This window comes from Gobius niger (assembly GCF_951799975.1).
Source record: "Gobius niger genome assembly, chromosome: 1".
In the NCBI taxonomy this organism is placed as follows: domain Eukaryota; kingdom Metazoa; phylum Chordata; class Actinopteri; order Gobiiformes; family Gobiidae; genus Gobius; species Gobius niger.
Window position 1 is genome coordinate 32,721,810 of NC_136852.1, and position 15,488 is coordinate 32,737,297.

Genomic DNA, 15,488 nt, shown 5'->3' on the forward strand with positions numbered 1-15,488 from the left:
TGTATTTGTTGAACATCTATCATCGCTGAAATCTGGAGAAAAAACATCTGAATCTTAGAACAAAGACATGAAAGCATTATTTGACTTTCCAGCATCACTGATCCTTAACAGAGAAGTGGACAGAGATAAATGCCTCCATGTCAGCGGAGGCAAATGGAAATAGCGCGAAAAACAATTAGCCACCATTGTGTCTCCCATTCTCTCTTCGCGCCAAAGGTCACTTTCGAAAGGCTTCTCCCAGCCTTCAAACCCCGACCACATCACCAACTATCACCCCCCCTCCCTCCACCTCTCCCTCTCTCTCTCCAGAGTGCTCTGTGTTCCAGGGGAAATTGGAACCAGATGTCGAAATGTCAATTGAAAATGAGAAGCCCTCCAACGGTAATGAAAATGAAGACCTAATGCCGCGCACAAGCCGGGCCTGAGAAGATCAGATGGGGCTTGGTGAGGAGGAAATGAAAGCGCGTACACGACAAGCTTCTCGGAGGGGCTGCACCAACACAGCCATCGTACGGGACGGAGGGGTCAATCCCACACCGCCACCCGGGGCTCTGCACAGGACAGAGCTGAGGAGATGAGATCTGAGTGGGCACAGTAGCAAAGGAGAGGGAGTAGCGACTCAAGGCAATGCACTGCAGGTTTGTAGGGGAAGTCGAGATGTCAAAGTGTGTCTGACATGAATGCTTTGCAAGTGCATTTAGTCAAAATCTTGTTTCGGAAATGATTCAAATTCAAACTTAAGAAAATGAATGAATCAAGCTAGTCATGCTCTCTGCAAAACTAGAACGTCGGGAGTCTGTAGAAGCTGATTTAAGTGGAGATGTTATCGGAAATGGCCTTGGAGATGATGGAGCTTCTTGTTTAGATCAGATCATTTTGATGATTCCCTGTGAAAGATCACGTGTTAATGAAACGTTTAAAACTGAAATAAACATGAAAGATAAAGAGTTGTACCTGTGGCGTCGCTCTTTAATGACTAAATTAACTGGTGCCTTCAGTTGTAATAGAAAAACTGAGACCTAAATGTCCCAAGCGGAGAGAAGCTGGTTCAAACCCTGATTAAAACAATACTGTTGTTGTGTCCATGGACAAGACACTCACAAACTTGTGCTCATTAAAATATGAATGAACCAAAACACGCTTTTTTTTTTTCATTTATTGTTTCGTTTATTTGTGAAAGCTTTATGCAACTTGTTTCATACACCGGGCTGTCAGGGAACTGAACTCCCTCCCTTCCCTGTGCTTCTGTTATTTGAATATTTGAATTTGAATGTATTGCCCAAATGACAATGGCAAGGCGAGCACTTCCGTTTGATATTTATAGATGTATTTGTTTTGCAGAATGATGATTAGTGGTAATAAACTAATTGAGGAAAGGGATCCTAGAACTATTTGGTTTTGGTTTTTGGACACTTGAGATTGCACATATTTACCGAGCATTACCTCCTCGTTAGCGCCAGCTCCAGGACAGGACACAGCGGCGTCTTCATGCTGAGAGGTGTGACTTTGGCTCTTTTCCACAAATTAAGCCCCAAAAATCTCTCCCTTCCCCTGCATCACACACACTCACACACACACTCACACACACACTCACACTTAGGCAAACAGTGGTGGGGAGAGCGGACCTCCCTGGTAACAGCCCAGGAAACATTATCTGCTGGGGGACAGCTGCAGGCTCCGGACCCACGGACGGAGCGCTGGAAGAGGCGCATTATCCCAACACAGCCACAGCGCTCTCACACTCCCAGCAAGGGCAGAGGGTGCTGTCATAAGATGCTATCATAATGAAGCTAAGTGGCTATGTGGCAGGAATGGGGATCATTTTTAGGGAAGTTCATAGAAAGTGAGAGCTTCAAATGATTTTCCATATTTATGTGTAATATTGATCTCAATATTGTGGATTGTTGCTACATTATGTTCAGAGGAATTGTTGCTTTATTTCACTATTAAAATGATTCATGGATATCAGCTGCATTCTTGCTGTGAGTCTGATGAGTCAGAACTAGGGAACTTTGTTTTGTTTAATATGAAGGTATTGACGCTCAAGAAAAGAGGATGGGAAGGCCTGACCAAAAGGGTTAAAGGAATAGGCCACCGTTTTTACATACTGAGATATGTTCTTACCTTAGCTTTGACGAGTTCTTTAGGACCTGTCTGATCTTCACCCGTGCCTTCAGTCACGTAAACACAGCACAGACGGGGTTAGCATTTAGCCTCTCCCTCTCTCCTCTATAGCTCCAAAACTGGTCAAGATAGAAGCTACCAAGCTCTATTTAAATATGGTTACGTGAAGTGTTCCACTACAAAGTATAATTACACAAAATTAAACAATGTGGATTTTCTAAGCGGATAAAAGGGGGAACTATATTGTAAGCAGAGGTTCCGCTAGACTTTTTTTTTGTCGGCCACTTTGGCCGGCTGGGTCGTAAAATGTCGGCCATTCGCAAGAATTACCGGCCATTAAAAAATATATACATAATGAACGTGGCTTATTATCATCAACAATATACATTTAGACAGAGCTACACGAGTGCTTTAGTGGGTCCCAAAACACGGCTATTTCTAATAAAAGACTGACGTGAGAAAAATGTAGCAACAGCGAAAATCCAAACATGAAGTTGTGCGCGTGGAGACGGTGGAGCAGCAGGTGTCACGCGGATATACACCGCTCATATTCAACTCAGACAGAAAGTAGCCGATATCTATGACCCTCACGCTGTCCTTATCCAGGTCTGACCAGCTGCACAGCGAGGGCTGGGCTGCAGATGCCCTTCCGCGCTTTGACGTGGCTTCAGGTGTAAAATAGTGATTAAGTCCCTCACCACTGAAATATTGTGGAGAGACAAATCAACAGCACTAAAGTCACAACAGTCAGTCTCGAGTGATTCAAAACGGACCCAGCTCTGCCGCGCTGTAGAGCGGCTCCGAACACCGGTAACTGAGCCGAGGCGTCTGCGCAGACTGACCGAGGGAAGCGCCTCCAAACACGGCCACTCTCCCAGGAAGAGCCGCTGCGGGACAGCGCATCAGTCTGACTTAACACACGCGCGTTTCAAGAATATCCTAATCAAACGTATTTGCTGCTGAGTTCTTAACACACTTATATAAAAGTAAATGTACCTGTAGTTTGCAGTTTTCTTGGAAAATGTGACGAAGCACGAAGAAAAAGCGTTACATATCCAGACAGCGATGATGGCGCTTCCACTGCGCTTTGTAAAACGGGCTAAGGGCGTAAATCTAAACTTTTTTGATAGAAATATTGAACCTTTTTTAATATTTAGGCCTGTCTCGAAAACACTTTGTTTTGTTAGTCACTGACTTAGGTGACATGTTTAATATATTTTTTATATTTTTTATATTTTTTCTCACTTTTTTACTGTCGGCCAATTTGGCCGGTGGAAATTATTTTTACCGGACATTTGCTTTTCAAACCGGCCAAAAGCCGGCTACAGCCGGCTAACGGAAACCCTGATTGTAAGGCGTAATAATACCAGGAGTAGTTCAAAATCCGCGCAGTAATTTTCACTTTACTGTGCGGATGCTAAACTACTCCTGGTATTATTACGCCTTACAATATATTTCCCCCTTTTATCCGCTATTTAAATAGGGAAAACGTGGAAGAGCTTGGTAGCTTCTATCTTGACCTGTTTTGGAGCTATAGAGGAGAGAGGGAGAGGCTAAATGCTAACGCCGTCTGCGCTGTGTTTACGTGACTGAAGGCACGGGGGAAGATCAGACAGGTCCTAAAGAACTCGTCAAAGCTAAGGTAAGAACATATCTCAGTATGGAAAAACGACGAAGAACCTGGCTCAAGCTTGTGCAGGTTGAGACTCATAGAGAACGGAAGGTTAAATCAACAGGCAGCCTTACTTTACTTGCTCGATTTTGCTTGTTTGGGACAGAAGACGGGGGGCTGTAAATGTTTTTTTTTCCCGTTGCACTTTACCTACGTTACCTCGAATGAACCTCTGACACACCGTGTTTTTATGGCACACGGGAACAAGGGCTATTGAGAACATTATTTCAACCAGACAGCGCCTAGCGGCACACGCTCCGCAATCTCTCTCAAGACTCCCCCCCCCCCCCCCCCCCCCATCCAGACTTAGCGTCCTCCTGTCTGTCTGCAAGTCTGTCTGGAAGTCTCTCCGAATCCCCCCCCTTCCACTAAATTCCCCGAGGAGTTAGTTTCTTTTCCATGCGCAGATGTGCCTTGCTCCCAGCTGTGTTTGGAAGACAAAGATGCGCCGGTCGAGGGGGGGAGCGGAGCGGCATGGAGGTACCAGAGGTCAGGACGCCGTCGGTGTAAACAGCGCCCCATGCCAGGTCTCCCCCCCCCCGCAGGCCTCGGCCGGTCAATAAAGCGCGGCTGTGTTTAAACTTGGTGCATTCTGTCCCGCTGATTCCCAGAGAGGGGAGGAAGACGGGGGGGGGGGGGGGGGGGCGAGAGATATGCAAGTGAGTTTACAGAAGAGAATGTAGCAAAGATAAAGAGAGGGCTTCGTTAAAGAGTTCACGGAGGGTTAAGTCCGTTTACAACCACTTTTGCTTGACCTCAGTGTTAAGCTGACGGAGGAGATAAAGGCCAGGGACAAGTGTGCCAGACCAAGAACACTCCGAGACCCAAAACAGATCTCACTTTGCAATAACTCCAATAACAAAAATCATATTCAGCACCTCAAATCTTCTAATCCTCAAATTCGGTGGATGTGGGATATCTTTCTTCATCTACAGCAATATTATCACACTTGAGTCATTGACAGAATTGATTGATCAAGCTTTTGTATATGAAAAGGACTGTACTCACTGAGCCACCTTTGCCCTATCTCAGCTTTCATACCATCCCCTCTGACAACACTGCAGGAGGGGTTAGTGCGTTAGTTCATTTGACCTATTACTTCCACTTAAAGGAACAGGTCACCGTTTTTCCATACTGAGATATGTTCTTACCTGAGTTTAGACGAGTTGATGCGTACCTGTCTGGTGTTTGTGCGCGGGCTCAGTCATGCAAAAAGACCAAAGATGTTGTTAGCATTTGGCCTCTCCCAGCATATTCATGTAGCTCCAAACGGGGGTGAAGTTGGGCACGCACAAAGACCAGACATATCTCAGCATGTAAAAAAAACGGTGGCCTGTTCCTTTAAAAGAATTGCCAGATAATCTAGTCTTATCAACGGAACTTGTTATGGTCAGATAAAAGAGGTCAATAATTTTGCCCATCTCAAAAACCATCCATCCATTTTCTTCCACTTGTCCGTTTCCGGGTCGTGGGGGCAGCTGTTGGATCTGCCCAAATCACATTGCACCAGCCCCTATGGCTCCTCCTGCAGGTGGTGGGTCCACGGGAGGACGGCCTCACGATTCAAACCGGGCCTGTTGGTCTCTCATAAGGGGCTTCTGAACCGCTCTTTGTCTGACCCGTCACCTAGGACCTGTTTGCCATGGGAGACCCTACCAGGGGCACAAGGCTCCTACAACAGAGCCCCCAGGATCATTCGGGTCCTCAAACCCCTCCACCACGTTAAGGTGGCGGTTCCAGGAGGGGATCTCAACATCCTAAAGTAAATTATCCAATCGTTTCGGCAGTCCAGTTAGCTATGTGGAAAGTACTGGCCATAGTGTGGAAATATGAACATATCTGAATACTGTACTTAGAATATAGCAAACTGCTTTCTCGATTTTTCCTCAAAATGTCTGGGAGATTGAAGAAAAAAGAATGGTGCATTTACGTCCTGAATAAGAGCGATTGTCGAATACTAATAAGGTGGATATGGCCGTCTAATGTTAATACAAACCAAACCAGTTGTTATCCTACCTCACACTTTTGACTGCTCACTTCCTGGAGTCTCCCTCAGAGTGGTCATGTGATATTGCTGCTGATTTACACAGGTTTTGGTGCTGTTTTCCCCCAGTGGATGTGTAAGACCATCCGCTGCCCGATTTCTTCAGTACAGCCAGGTGTACAAAAGCAAAAAAGCCCCCTTATCCCTGTTGAATTTTAATTACTTGCTTATTCCAGTGATTCTTATTATCTTCTGTCTGCTGTTGCTGAAATGCGCGCGGTCCCCGACAAAAGGAAAGACATCGTCATGATTTCCCCACACGTATAGCTGCAGCCTCTCCGCTAACGTTGACCTCATGCGCGTGCGGCCTGTTTGCTCCGATCGGATGTTTGGTTGCTTACATTCCAGCGCGACCGTCTCCGCGTCCCAATGATCTCACTCCGCGCAGCTGCAGCCGTGACTCGCGCTCGGACCCCCCCCCCTCGCAGCGCTCAAATGAAGGCCCGCGATAATTGGTGTTGTGCCGTGCGCCCAGACGTTCTTCTTTCTTTCTGCTCGCAATTACAGGAGGAGGCTGCGCGAGGCCATTAGGGAAACCTTTGTCCTTCTGACGGACGGATTCCAAAGTTACAAGAAGCACCGGGCAGGCAGGGTCTTGGCTCAGTAGTGACCAATTAAGTGCTTAGAGCGCTGAGGGAGGAATTTGTAGCTGTCAGTAGGCGAGGGGTGGCTGGCTTTGATCTCGCAGAAGCCCAAGGTTTTAAGACGTCAGGAGATCATTTCTGTTGCTCTATTTGCAGATGAAATCCTGGCCGTCGGCTTTGTGTGTGGTCACAGATGCTTTTAGCCAATGTTTATTTGCACGAAGTGTGTAGGGAAACTGCGAGACAACTGTTTTTTTTCTTTCTATTGTGAAAAATGTACTTCCAACACCTAGACTTCCTTCGGTGTCCTATTTATCAAGTTACAACAAAGTGGATTTACTGAATAATAAGAACCTGCTGCACAGAAAAGCTACTAATGATCCTAACACTGGGGAATCTGACTTTTCTTTTTATCATATCATTATCATATTTTACTCCCTTTCCTGAGGTTTTGTTATACATTGTGCATCAGATACCTCTATTTACCGTTACTTATTTGCAAATTATATTATAATTGCAGATTATTTTCGGACGTGGAACTCTTGTTTGTGGTCCAAACAACACCAACGGTTTCATTTTTTTCTGTGTAGAAAAAGGATAACTTTTTTTTTATATCCTGTATGTTATTGTTACAATGATTATCGAATTTCACTAGAATGGCATGTTCTAAAACACGCACTGTAGTAAATCTAAATACTACTAAAATGCGGTCACTGTGGCCACCAGATGGAGCTACTGCAGTTTTCCTTTATGGCCTGATGTTGCAAATTTACGACGTACTGAAATCTTGATCATTCCAATCAATAATCTAAAGATGGAAACGAGGAGCTGATACATTTTATTTTAGCACAACTCAACTTACATTAGAAGATTTCATCAAAGTTGCTGCCTCGATTTGCAGAAATGCTATTTCCGCTAAATAGCTAGCATGACCCGGTTGTGGTTCCTTCTCTGACCGGTCCTACGAGAAACTAGTGCTTGCAAAACGTTCCTAGGTACGGCATGGATGTGCAAACAGGCATCAAGGGAGAACATGCGTTATTTTAGCCACAGTCTTGCAAGAAGAGGTATGTCGTCAATTTGCACCAATAGGCGTTAAGGGGTTAATGTGTCAAGGATTTATCAGAGTTTGAAGAATCGGTCCAGCTGGGCATGACTTGACTTCTCCAGAGCTAAATGTTGTGACAGGAGTTCCCATCTGGATTTGGAAGTAGACAGTGACACTCAAAGGTGCACAGGTGGGAGAGATTACTCCCAGTCACCAGGCAAAAATGCTCTGGAGAAGAGACTCGGTTAGGCCCAGAAACGTCAAGTCGAATAAAGTCTGTGTCTACAGTACATGCCAAAAGTTTGCAAACGCTTTTTTTTTATGTATTCGTTTTTCCTTTCATTTCAAAACTGTTCCTATGGTAGATTCTCTCTGAAGCCGTTCATTTATAAGAGAACGCAACGGGAATTGTGTTTTAAACAAAAAAAAATGTCGACATAAATCCTTCCAAATGGCCGCCTGTCGCTTTGATCACTGCTTCACACTTTTAACATTTGCTCAGTGAGCTTCACGATGTGGTCACAGAAATGGTTTGGACTTCTCAAACATGTTGAAAACTATCTCAGAAGACGACCTTATGAAGCTCATGGAGAAAAGGCCAGGAATTAAGGTCGGCAATTTTGGAGTTATTTCAGCTGTTTTTGTTTCCTTCATAATCATTCATAGTTTAACACCTTCAATGAGAATCGTAGTGTGTTAATAACGTTGAAAATAAAGAAAATCCAAGACATACTTTTGGCCTGTACTGTAAATGAAAACAGGATAATTCAATAAAAAAAACAACAGATGATCTTATTTGATAAGGAGTAGGTTGAAGTCAGTCCTTATCCCCTCGACAATCGGGCATACTTCGCAACTTCCCAATTTTCCCATTTTGCAATAACACAATAACAACATCTTTTCTTAGATATGAACTTCTAAATCAGGGCTCTCCAAAGCTTTTTACTCGACGAGCTACTTTTACACAAGAAGAACCTCGGAGCGCTACTTGTGCCTCAAAGACACTAATGCGACTTAGGTGGAGTTCACCCTGGAGCATTGGCAGCCAAGATGGTATTTCAAAAGAAAATGACTTGAATTTAGTCCTTACAATATTATTGACCCAGCTGTTCTTAGATTGGGTCCAGCATGTTCGGAACAAAATGCATCTAAAATTTGAGTCATCAAGAGAAAGAGTGTAGAGAAAGAGTGAGTGTTTGGAGAGCCCTGTTCTAAATGCTAATACAGTTCACAATGTATCCCATTAAAACGTTTTACTTTGACCGTTCTTTCTCCTGCTTCTACAAATGAATATTTTGTCTTCAACTAATCACTCAGCTTGGACAATTTCACTTCTCTGACGTCCTGAATCATCTTAACATACAGTTCGTTTTTCCCATGTAACCTGGATTCTTGCTTTAACTCGACCTGGACCAGTTTATTATTCGCCGGCGCTATCTCCCGGCGCTAATAAAAATGTACTTGTCCGTCTGTTCCACTTTCAACACCGTGAATCGATGCAGATTACCTCCCGATCGTATCAGCGCTGGGCCCGTCGGGGTTTTAATACAGACTTCCCCCGTCGCCGATGTAAACACGAGCGTGACAGCGAGATGAGGCGGCCATGATGGAGAGGCGAGGACAGATTGGGTGTGTGTCTGTAGATATTAATTCAGCGGCGTGTGTGTGTGTGTGTAGGGGGGGAAGAGGTAATGAAAAGGAGGGTCGTTGCTGGGGCTGATGGAGGCCGATAATGTAAATGTTCCGCGCCGGTGTAGAGCACGCTGCCAGATGGGGAGATTGTGTCGAAGGAAGCACGCAATTAATAAAGAAGGAATTCAGCTCGGCAATGGGAGAGCCGTGGTATGAGGGACCAGTGTTTCCAAAACCCAATGGGCCGCCAGAGAGTCAGGCCCAGGTGGTCTCCGAGAAACATGTCTGATCTGGGGCTAAGGTAATGACAACATTTATTTGACACACACACATAACCACATCGCCCCCTTATCTACCGCCGCTGGCTCCATCCTTTCATATTGATTTCAAAATGTGGATATTGGTTTTGGACAGTCGCTCTCAAGACTTCGAGACTGAGGACCTATTTATGCTGGACTAGTGTTTTGTTTGGTCTGGGTTTTGTGTTGTAAAGAATCACATTGTTGGTGTTTTCTTGTTTTTCTGGTTGAAGAATGGAGACACAGGACTCTCTGATGTGATTTTCTCAGAATGCCGGGTTGGCGGCTTTGTTGGTACCACTCTCACAGAGCAGTCAGCTGGTTTGAGTTTGACTATTTCCATGCCACCTCATGGATCTTTTCTTCATCTCTCTGTCTCGAGGAGTGTCCATTAATGACAGTCTAGTTTTCCTGATCGCACACTTTACTTGAGATCTATATAAGAGAAGATGAGAAAATCTATCCTTGGCTTGACAGGCTTCCTCAGAGGGATTAAAAGATGTGTCAAATGTGCATTACAAATTTGAAGTATACCTGCTCTACATGGCCATCGTGAGTGAATGTGAGAGACTGCGCTTAACGTGCATGAATGTAGCACATTGGATGACATTTCCTAACAGACCTCTCTTCGTCTTTTTGCAGTTTTACGAGACGACTTTCGGCAGAACCCCGCAGATGTGATCGTAGCGGCGGGAGAGCCGGCGGTTCTGGAGTGCCAGCCTCCACGCGGGCATCCGGAACCCACCATATCCTGGAAGAAGGACGGCCTTACCATCGATGACCGGGATGAGCGGATCACGGTAAGGCTCCTTCGCCCCCATGCGTATGAAGCTGCTGTTGTATCAGGAGGAATGGTGGTTTCTTTTTCCAAGATCAAGTGACAATCGAGTCTACATGGCTTAACCAAACTCTAAATTATACTTTGGATGAGTGTTATTACGAGGGCTAACATTTTAACTGAATGTTCGGCCTTTCATATGGGGTGTGTTCCCCTAATATTTATACAACGTGTGATTCCTCTTTCATGAGAAAAAAAAACATCTTGAAACAGAGTTGACATCTTCTGTTATAGCAAACACATAAGCTGCTGTACGTTCACCAGTTTAGCAATGAAACTCTGCAAACATTACAAAATCTCACCAAGGCACACAAAAGGATCCTTCTGTTAGCTAAACCGTGAACCTTGTGTGTGAAATCCAGTGAGACAGGCAAAAAAAAAAAAAAAAATTAGAGCAAAATCAGCTCACGATTTTACAATATCCACGTGTTGCAATGTGACATCTAAAATTCTTATGAAAAATCATCCAGTGTACGCAGGGCAGAAGTTGTTCAACCCTAATGTGATGGAGTCCACCTCCTTGGTTTGTTGTGGTTTGGTTCATTCGGCAGTTCCTGATCAATAGCTTCACCTCGGTCATTTCTCAAAGTTTCATTAGTCTGGGAAATTATTTACTTTCAGTGCTTAGTTCAGGCCGGCGCAGCTCATTTGGTAAGCTGCACACTCTAATGACTGAGGTGCACTGCTGGCCCATTAGGCGGCTGCAGCAGTGCATTGATTAGACGGGGAGAGGGGATGATGGGTGAGACGACGCAAAGAAGAGCCGACCTGGATGAAAGAGAAGAGCTTGTTCTAGACGGTGCTGGGCTTCTGTAGAATCCAAACGGCTCCTTTAGTTTGTCTACTTTTGAGTCTATGTCATGTTCCTAACTTTTACCCCTTTGTAGCAGAAGAGGAGACTCCTTGAAGTGTAGTCAATATTGCGTTTTGAACCGCAAGCCTCAAAGTACTGAGCCGATGAGCTGGGACGTTGCCTCAAAATGTTTACCATCTGATTGTTGGAACTCATGCAGACAATCTCAGGCACATGAAAAAACGCATGTGTTAAAGTCTTTGGTTTAGTGGTAGAGCATTCATCACTGCAGTCCCTTCCCTGTCTGCACCGTCTGCTGTGTTTGTTTGCTGTGGCAGTTGCAACTATATTGAGTTAGAGCTAAGTGGAAGCTCCTCACCACTTGAACATACGTAAGATGAATTAGATTTAATGTTGGAGCTACTACAAGCACGGAATCAATGCCTCTATATAATAAAGTTAGTCGTACTTTACTTCTTGGTAAACAGAAACTGTAATGAAGGCACCAGTGTTCATGGACATGACCCACAACAGCAAAGAGAAAGTGCTATAAGTCACCTTGAATGTCTCACTCTGAAACCGAAAAATGTTGGAAATGTTATGGACTCAGACCTGAACTTCAATAGCCACTGTAAACCAACTGTTTTTTTTTACCCTCTAAAAACATTACCAAGATCATAATCAGACTTAAAGACTAAAGCAAAGACTAAAGCCTCATTTATGCTCATTTCTGTTTGAAGTGAATACGGATATGCATGTAGCTTCCTGTCCGTGATTCAGTCTTGCTCTTCGTCAGACGCTTTCTTTATCCAGAGTCACAGCAACAGAGCAGTACGTGAGCTAACCGCCGGGGACTCTAACAGGTGAAGCAGAACAAGAACTTCTAAAAAGTTGACCCATTTGCAGATCAACCACCACTGTGTTACCTCATGTTCTTGACTATGCTTCAGTAAATGGTGGAGTAAAAAAAAACATGTTGTTTTGGTCCAAGCTCTTCATCTCCCAATTGGATCAATCTCCCAGCGTCCCCTGGTGGTAACTCTCGATAATCCATGCTGGACATTGTATGCGTGTAGAAGCATAAATGCAGTGACAGTAACTAAACTTGGAACCTACTAATCTATACATATGAAATTAAAGCATACATCAGCCTTAATGCTTTACACTGCTGTAGCGGCTGCTCACTGGCCTCTCTAAACAAACTGTTAGTCAGCTGCAGTACATCCAGACCGCTGCTGCTCCAGTCCTGACTCGAGCCATAGGACCATGGACCATATTAGCCCAGTGCTTCCTGTCGCAACGTGACGATCAACTACATCTCTGTGTTAGAACCATATCAGCTCTGAGAACCTCAGGGAGTGGTCTCCTGCTGGTCTTAGAGTCAGGACTAGGGCTGGGTACCGTTCATTCCCCCCCCAGTACCATTACTTTACCGATACTTGGTTTACAGTACCCATACCTGAATGATACTCATACCTCTGACAATGTTCAAATCCATGCTGACACACTGTTCTGTTTAGGTGTGCATGTGAAGTGTTGTATCGTGTGAGGCACTTTGAATTGCCTGGAGTAACGTTCATGGTCTACACATGAGCTTGCAGATTCTAATTTGATTCAGCTTTGCGCTAGTTCTGGTTAGACCTGGTATTAATCCTCTCTGCGTCATTTTTCTAGTTTTCGGCAGCTGTGAAGGCCTTGAGAACCTCTGCTTTAGGTTGTTTTGGAAGTCCAGGCAGTCTGCTAGTTGCATCTGATCATCTGTAATAAATTTATCCAGGGAGGAAAAGTAGAAGTCAGCATTCCGCGGGGAGTCCAGGGGAAGGTACCTCTTAGCCTGGCTCCCATTTCCATAATCCGTCTTCGCGGAGGGCTTTAGGCTTAGAGCAAAGGACCGTGGACTTGTTCTGCCGTCTGCCCCCTCAAGTGCTGACAACAGCTAACTTCGCCCAAAAATTCAGTCGCGGAAAATCGAATCGCCCCCTCCACGTAATAAATACAAGCCCATAATATAGTTGTTCCACTCGGCGCGGTCTTGCTAACCCAACGCTAGCTCAATACCTTTTCATTATCGGGCTAAGACCTTGCAGTGATTTATCACCAGTGGCTATCTGCAGCGGGGAGAGGGTTGGCTGCACAAAGAAAGGATTCTCTCTGCAACTTTTTTTCCCACCACTTTTCGCTGCACAAGTTTGAGATTAGAAGTGCGTGTTTGGCTAGGAAGCAGGGTAATTGCAAGAAACAAGCACGTAATCTGGTTGAGGGGAGTCCAATCTTATCTGTTCCCGATGGAAGCTGGCCGGCGATAAGCACGAGAGCTGTCAGACAAGAGGAGAGCAAGGGGCTGGTGCTCATGTGTGTGCAATGCCAGGGCAGTCAGAGAGATATAGGCACATTTTTGTCAGTAGCAATTACAGTCTGTATTCTTTGATTGTGGTAGTTTTATTTCTACACACAGCCGGCCTAAAACAGTCCCTCTATTGTATAATATTGTAGATGTTTTCTATGGTCGTCAACTTGGACTGGGTTGTTTGAGTAGAGGGGGATTCTTCACACTCACTCACACTGTTCAGTCGGAGCAGGAATAGAAGTCATCCTTCTTAGAGCAGACAACCACTCTTATTGAAGTGGGCAGACTCTGCCATAGACCAAGTCTTTTCTAACCCATCCTCAACTTCAAAAACTCATGGACAACTGAGAGTCTATTTAAAGTTTCTTGGATAATTGTAAAAAATAAAGCATTAAACTACCCAGTATTGGCACGATAATCCAACAGAGAAGCAGAAGAGCAAATTAAATAAGGAGAGACAGTGTAGTACAACAGAGAACAGTAACAAGCTTATCAGACTGGATCAGATAGGCTTATCAGGCTGGTTTCTTAATATGAAAAATAGACTTTTTGTGCAACATGAGCACTACATATTTGAAAAAAAAGAAGAAAAGCCTTTCGGGCTAATTCTGGCTTTTTTAAAGCTACTCTAAGCAATCCCATTTTGCCGGACTGGCATGGTTGCATTCCCACATTGCATTGCTAGATGCGCCACTGTCGCAAACAGCAGCGTACACAGAGGGAGACCTGTGCCGCACCTCCCTCACCTCGCAGCACACCCCCCCAACTCACCCCGATATGCACCAGCACCATGTAAACACAAACACGTGCAAGACATCGCAAATGTTTGAAGCAACAGTAGCTAGCAGCTAACGATTTAGCATCATGGCAGAAGATTAGAAAAAGATCATGAACTGAACATCTGACAGACCTGCTCTGATGCAGCTGAAATCCTCATGAAATGTCCGTTTGTTTAATAATCCTAATCCAACCAATCCAATCCAACTTTATTTCTATAGCACATTTCATAAACAAGAGTTTCCAAAGTGCTGCACAAGAAAATTAAAGCAATAAGAATAAAACATTAAAACAATAAAAATTTAAACATTAAAAAATAAAAAATAAAAAAAATAGATAAAACCACACAAATAAAAGACACAGAGGACCACACAACTCACATGGTGTTAAAAGCCAGAGAATAAAAGTGGGTTTGAAGACGGGATTTAAAACAGTCCACGGTGTTTTATCCTACATCTACTAGAGCCATCAGGTCTTTGTTTCTCCTCATGATTACAGCAGCACCGACAGACTGTGAGAGGGAGGCATTCAAGTTGCAGTTAAACAAATAAATGTTGCTCAATGGTGAGGGCGTGGACCAAAGCAGGCTTCTCTACTCTACTTACTGATGAAAACAATTCAAAAAGACATCAATGTGTGTAGCTTTAAACATTCTGTTTATATCGCACTGCCCCTTTTCAAATAATCTAGTCAGAGTATTTTTGACCAGAGATTTCTCAGTAAAAGAGCCATAAATCACGTCATGAAATCAGTGATCCATACATTTATTGGCAGGTAGTACCTTTACTAAACTCTGTAGTAAATCATGTTTAATCCATGAGTAAACTTACATCTTACAGGTTTAAAACAAACCTATAAGGCAAAGTGAACCACCTGGAGAATTTAAACTGTTTCATGAGGAAACTTTTAAGATAAAACCAGGATATTCAGACTGAACCAGTTCTGAGTCCACGAAGAAAATAACGTCTCATAAAGTTAAGAATCAAATATGTAACAGGTCTAGACTAATGACTACACTAACTCAGGGCTAAGTCGAAATGAAACTATATTTTAAATACAATTGTTCCACATTTCCAACGTGCTTTTCATCTGCTAAAGCTAACTCTGAACATTATTCTTGTCCTAGATTTTAAGTCAGGTTGTTGCTCAAAGTCTGGCACGTTAGCTTGACCGCTCTAACTTTAGCATTTCCAATTAAAAGCAGACTTCTGAAGGCCGCAGCTCCTCCGTCTCAGCCCAGTTCCTCCCCCCCACATTCGCACGGCCTTGAGACTTACAGCAGCCTTTCTTTTTCCCCCGTCCCGTCGGGGCAGCCTGTAAACACTCACAC

At 44.2% G+C, this 15,488-nt stretch overlaps 1 protein-coding gene across 1 annotated transcript in view; it reads left to right on the plus strand.

Moving 5' to 3' along the window:
• LOC306964918 (roundabout homolog 1-like) overlaps positions 1-15,488 on the plus strand; it is a 461,783-nt gene that overhangs the window by 359,419 nt on the left and 86,876 nt on the right. The window contains 1 exon segment of the mRNA XM_079559087.1: positions 10,046-10,203. Within this exon segment, the coding sequence (XP_079415213.1) occupies positions 10,046-10,203 (158 nt within the window).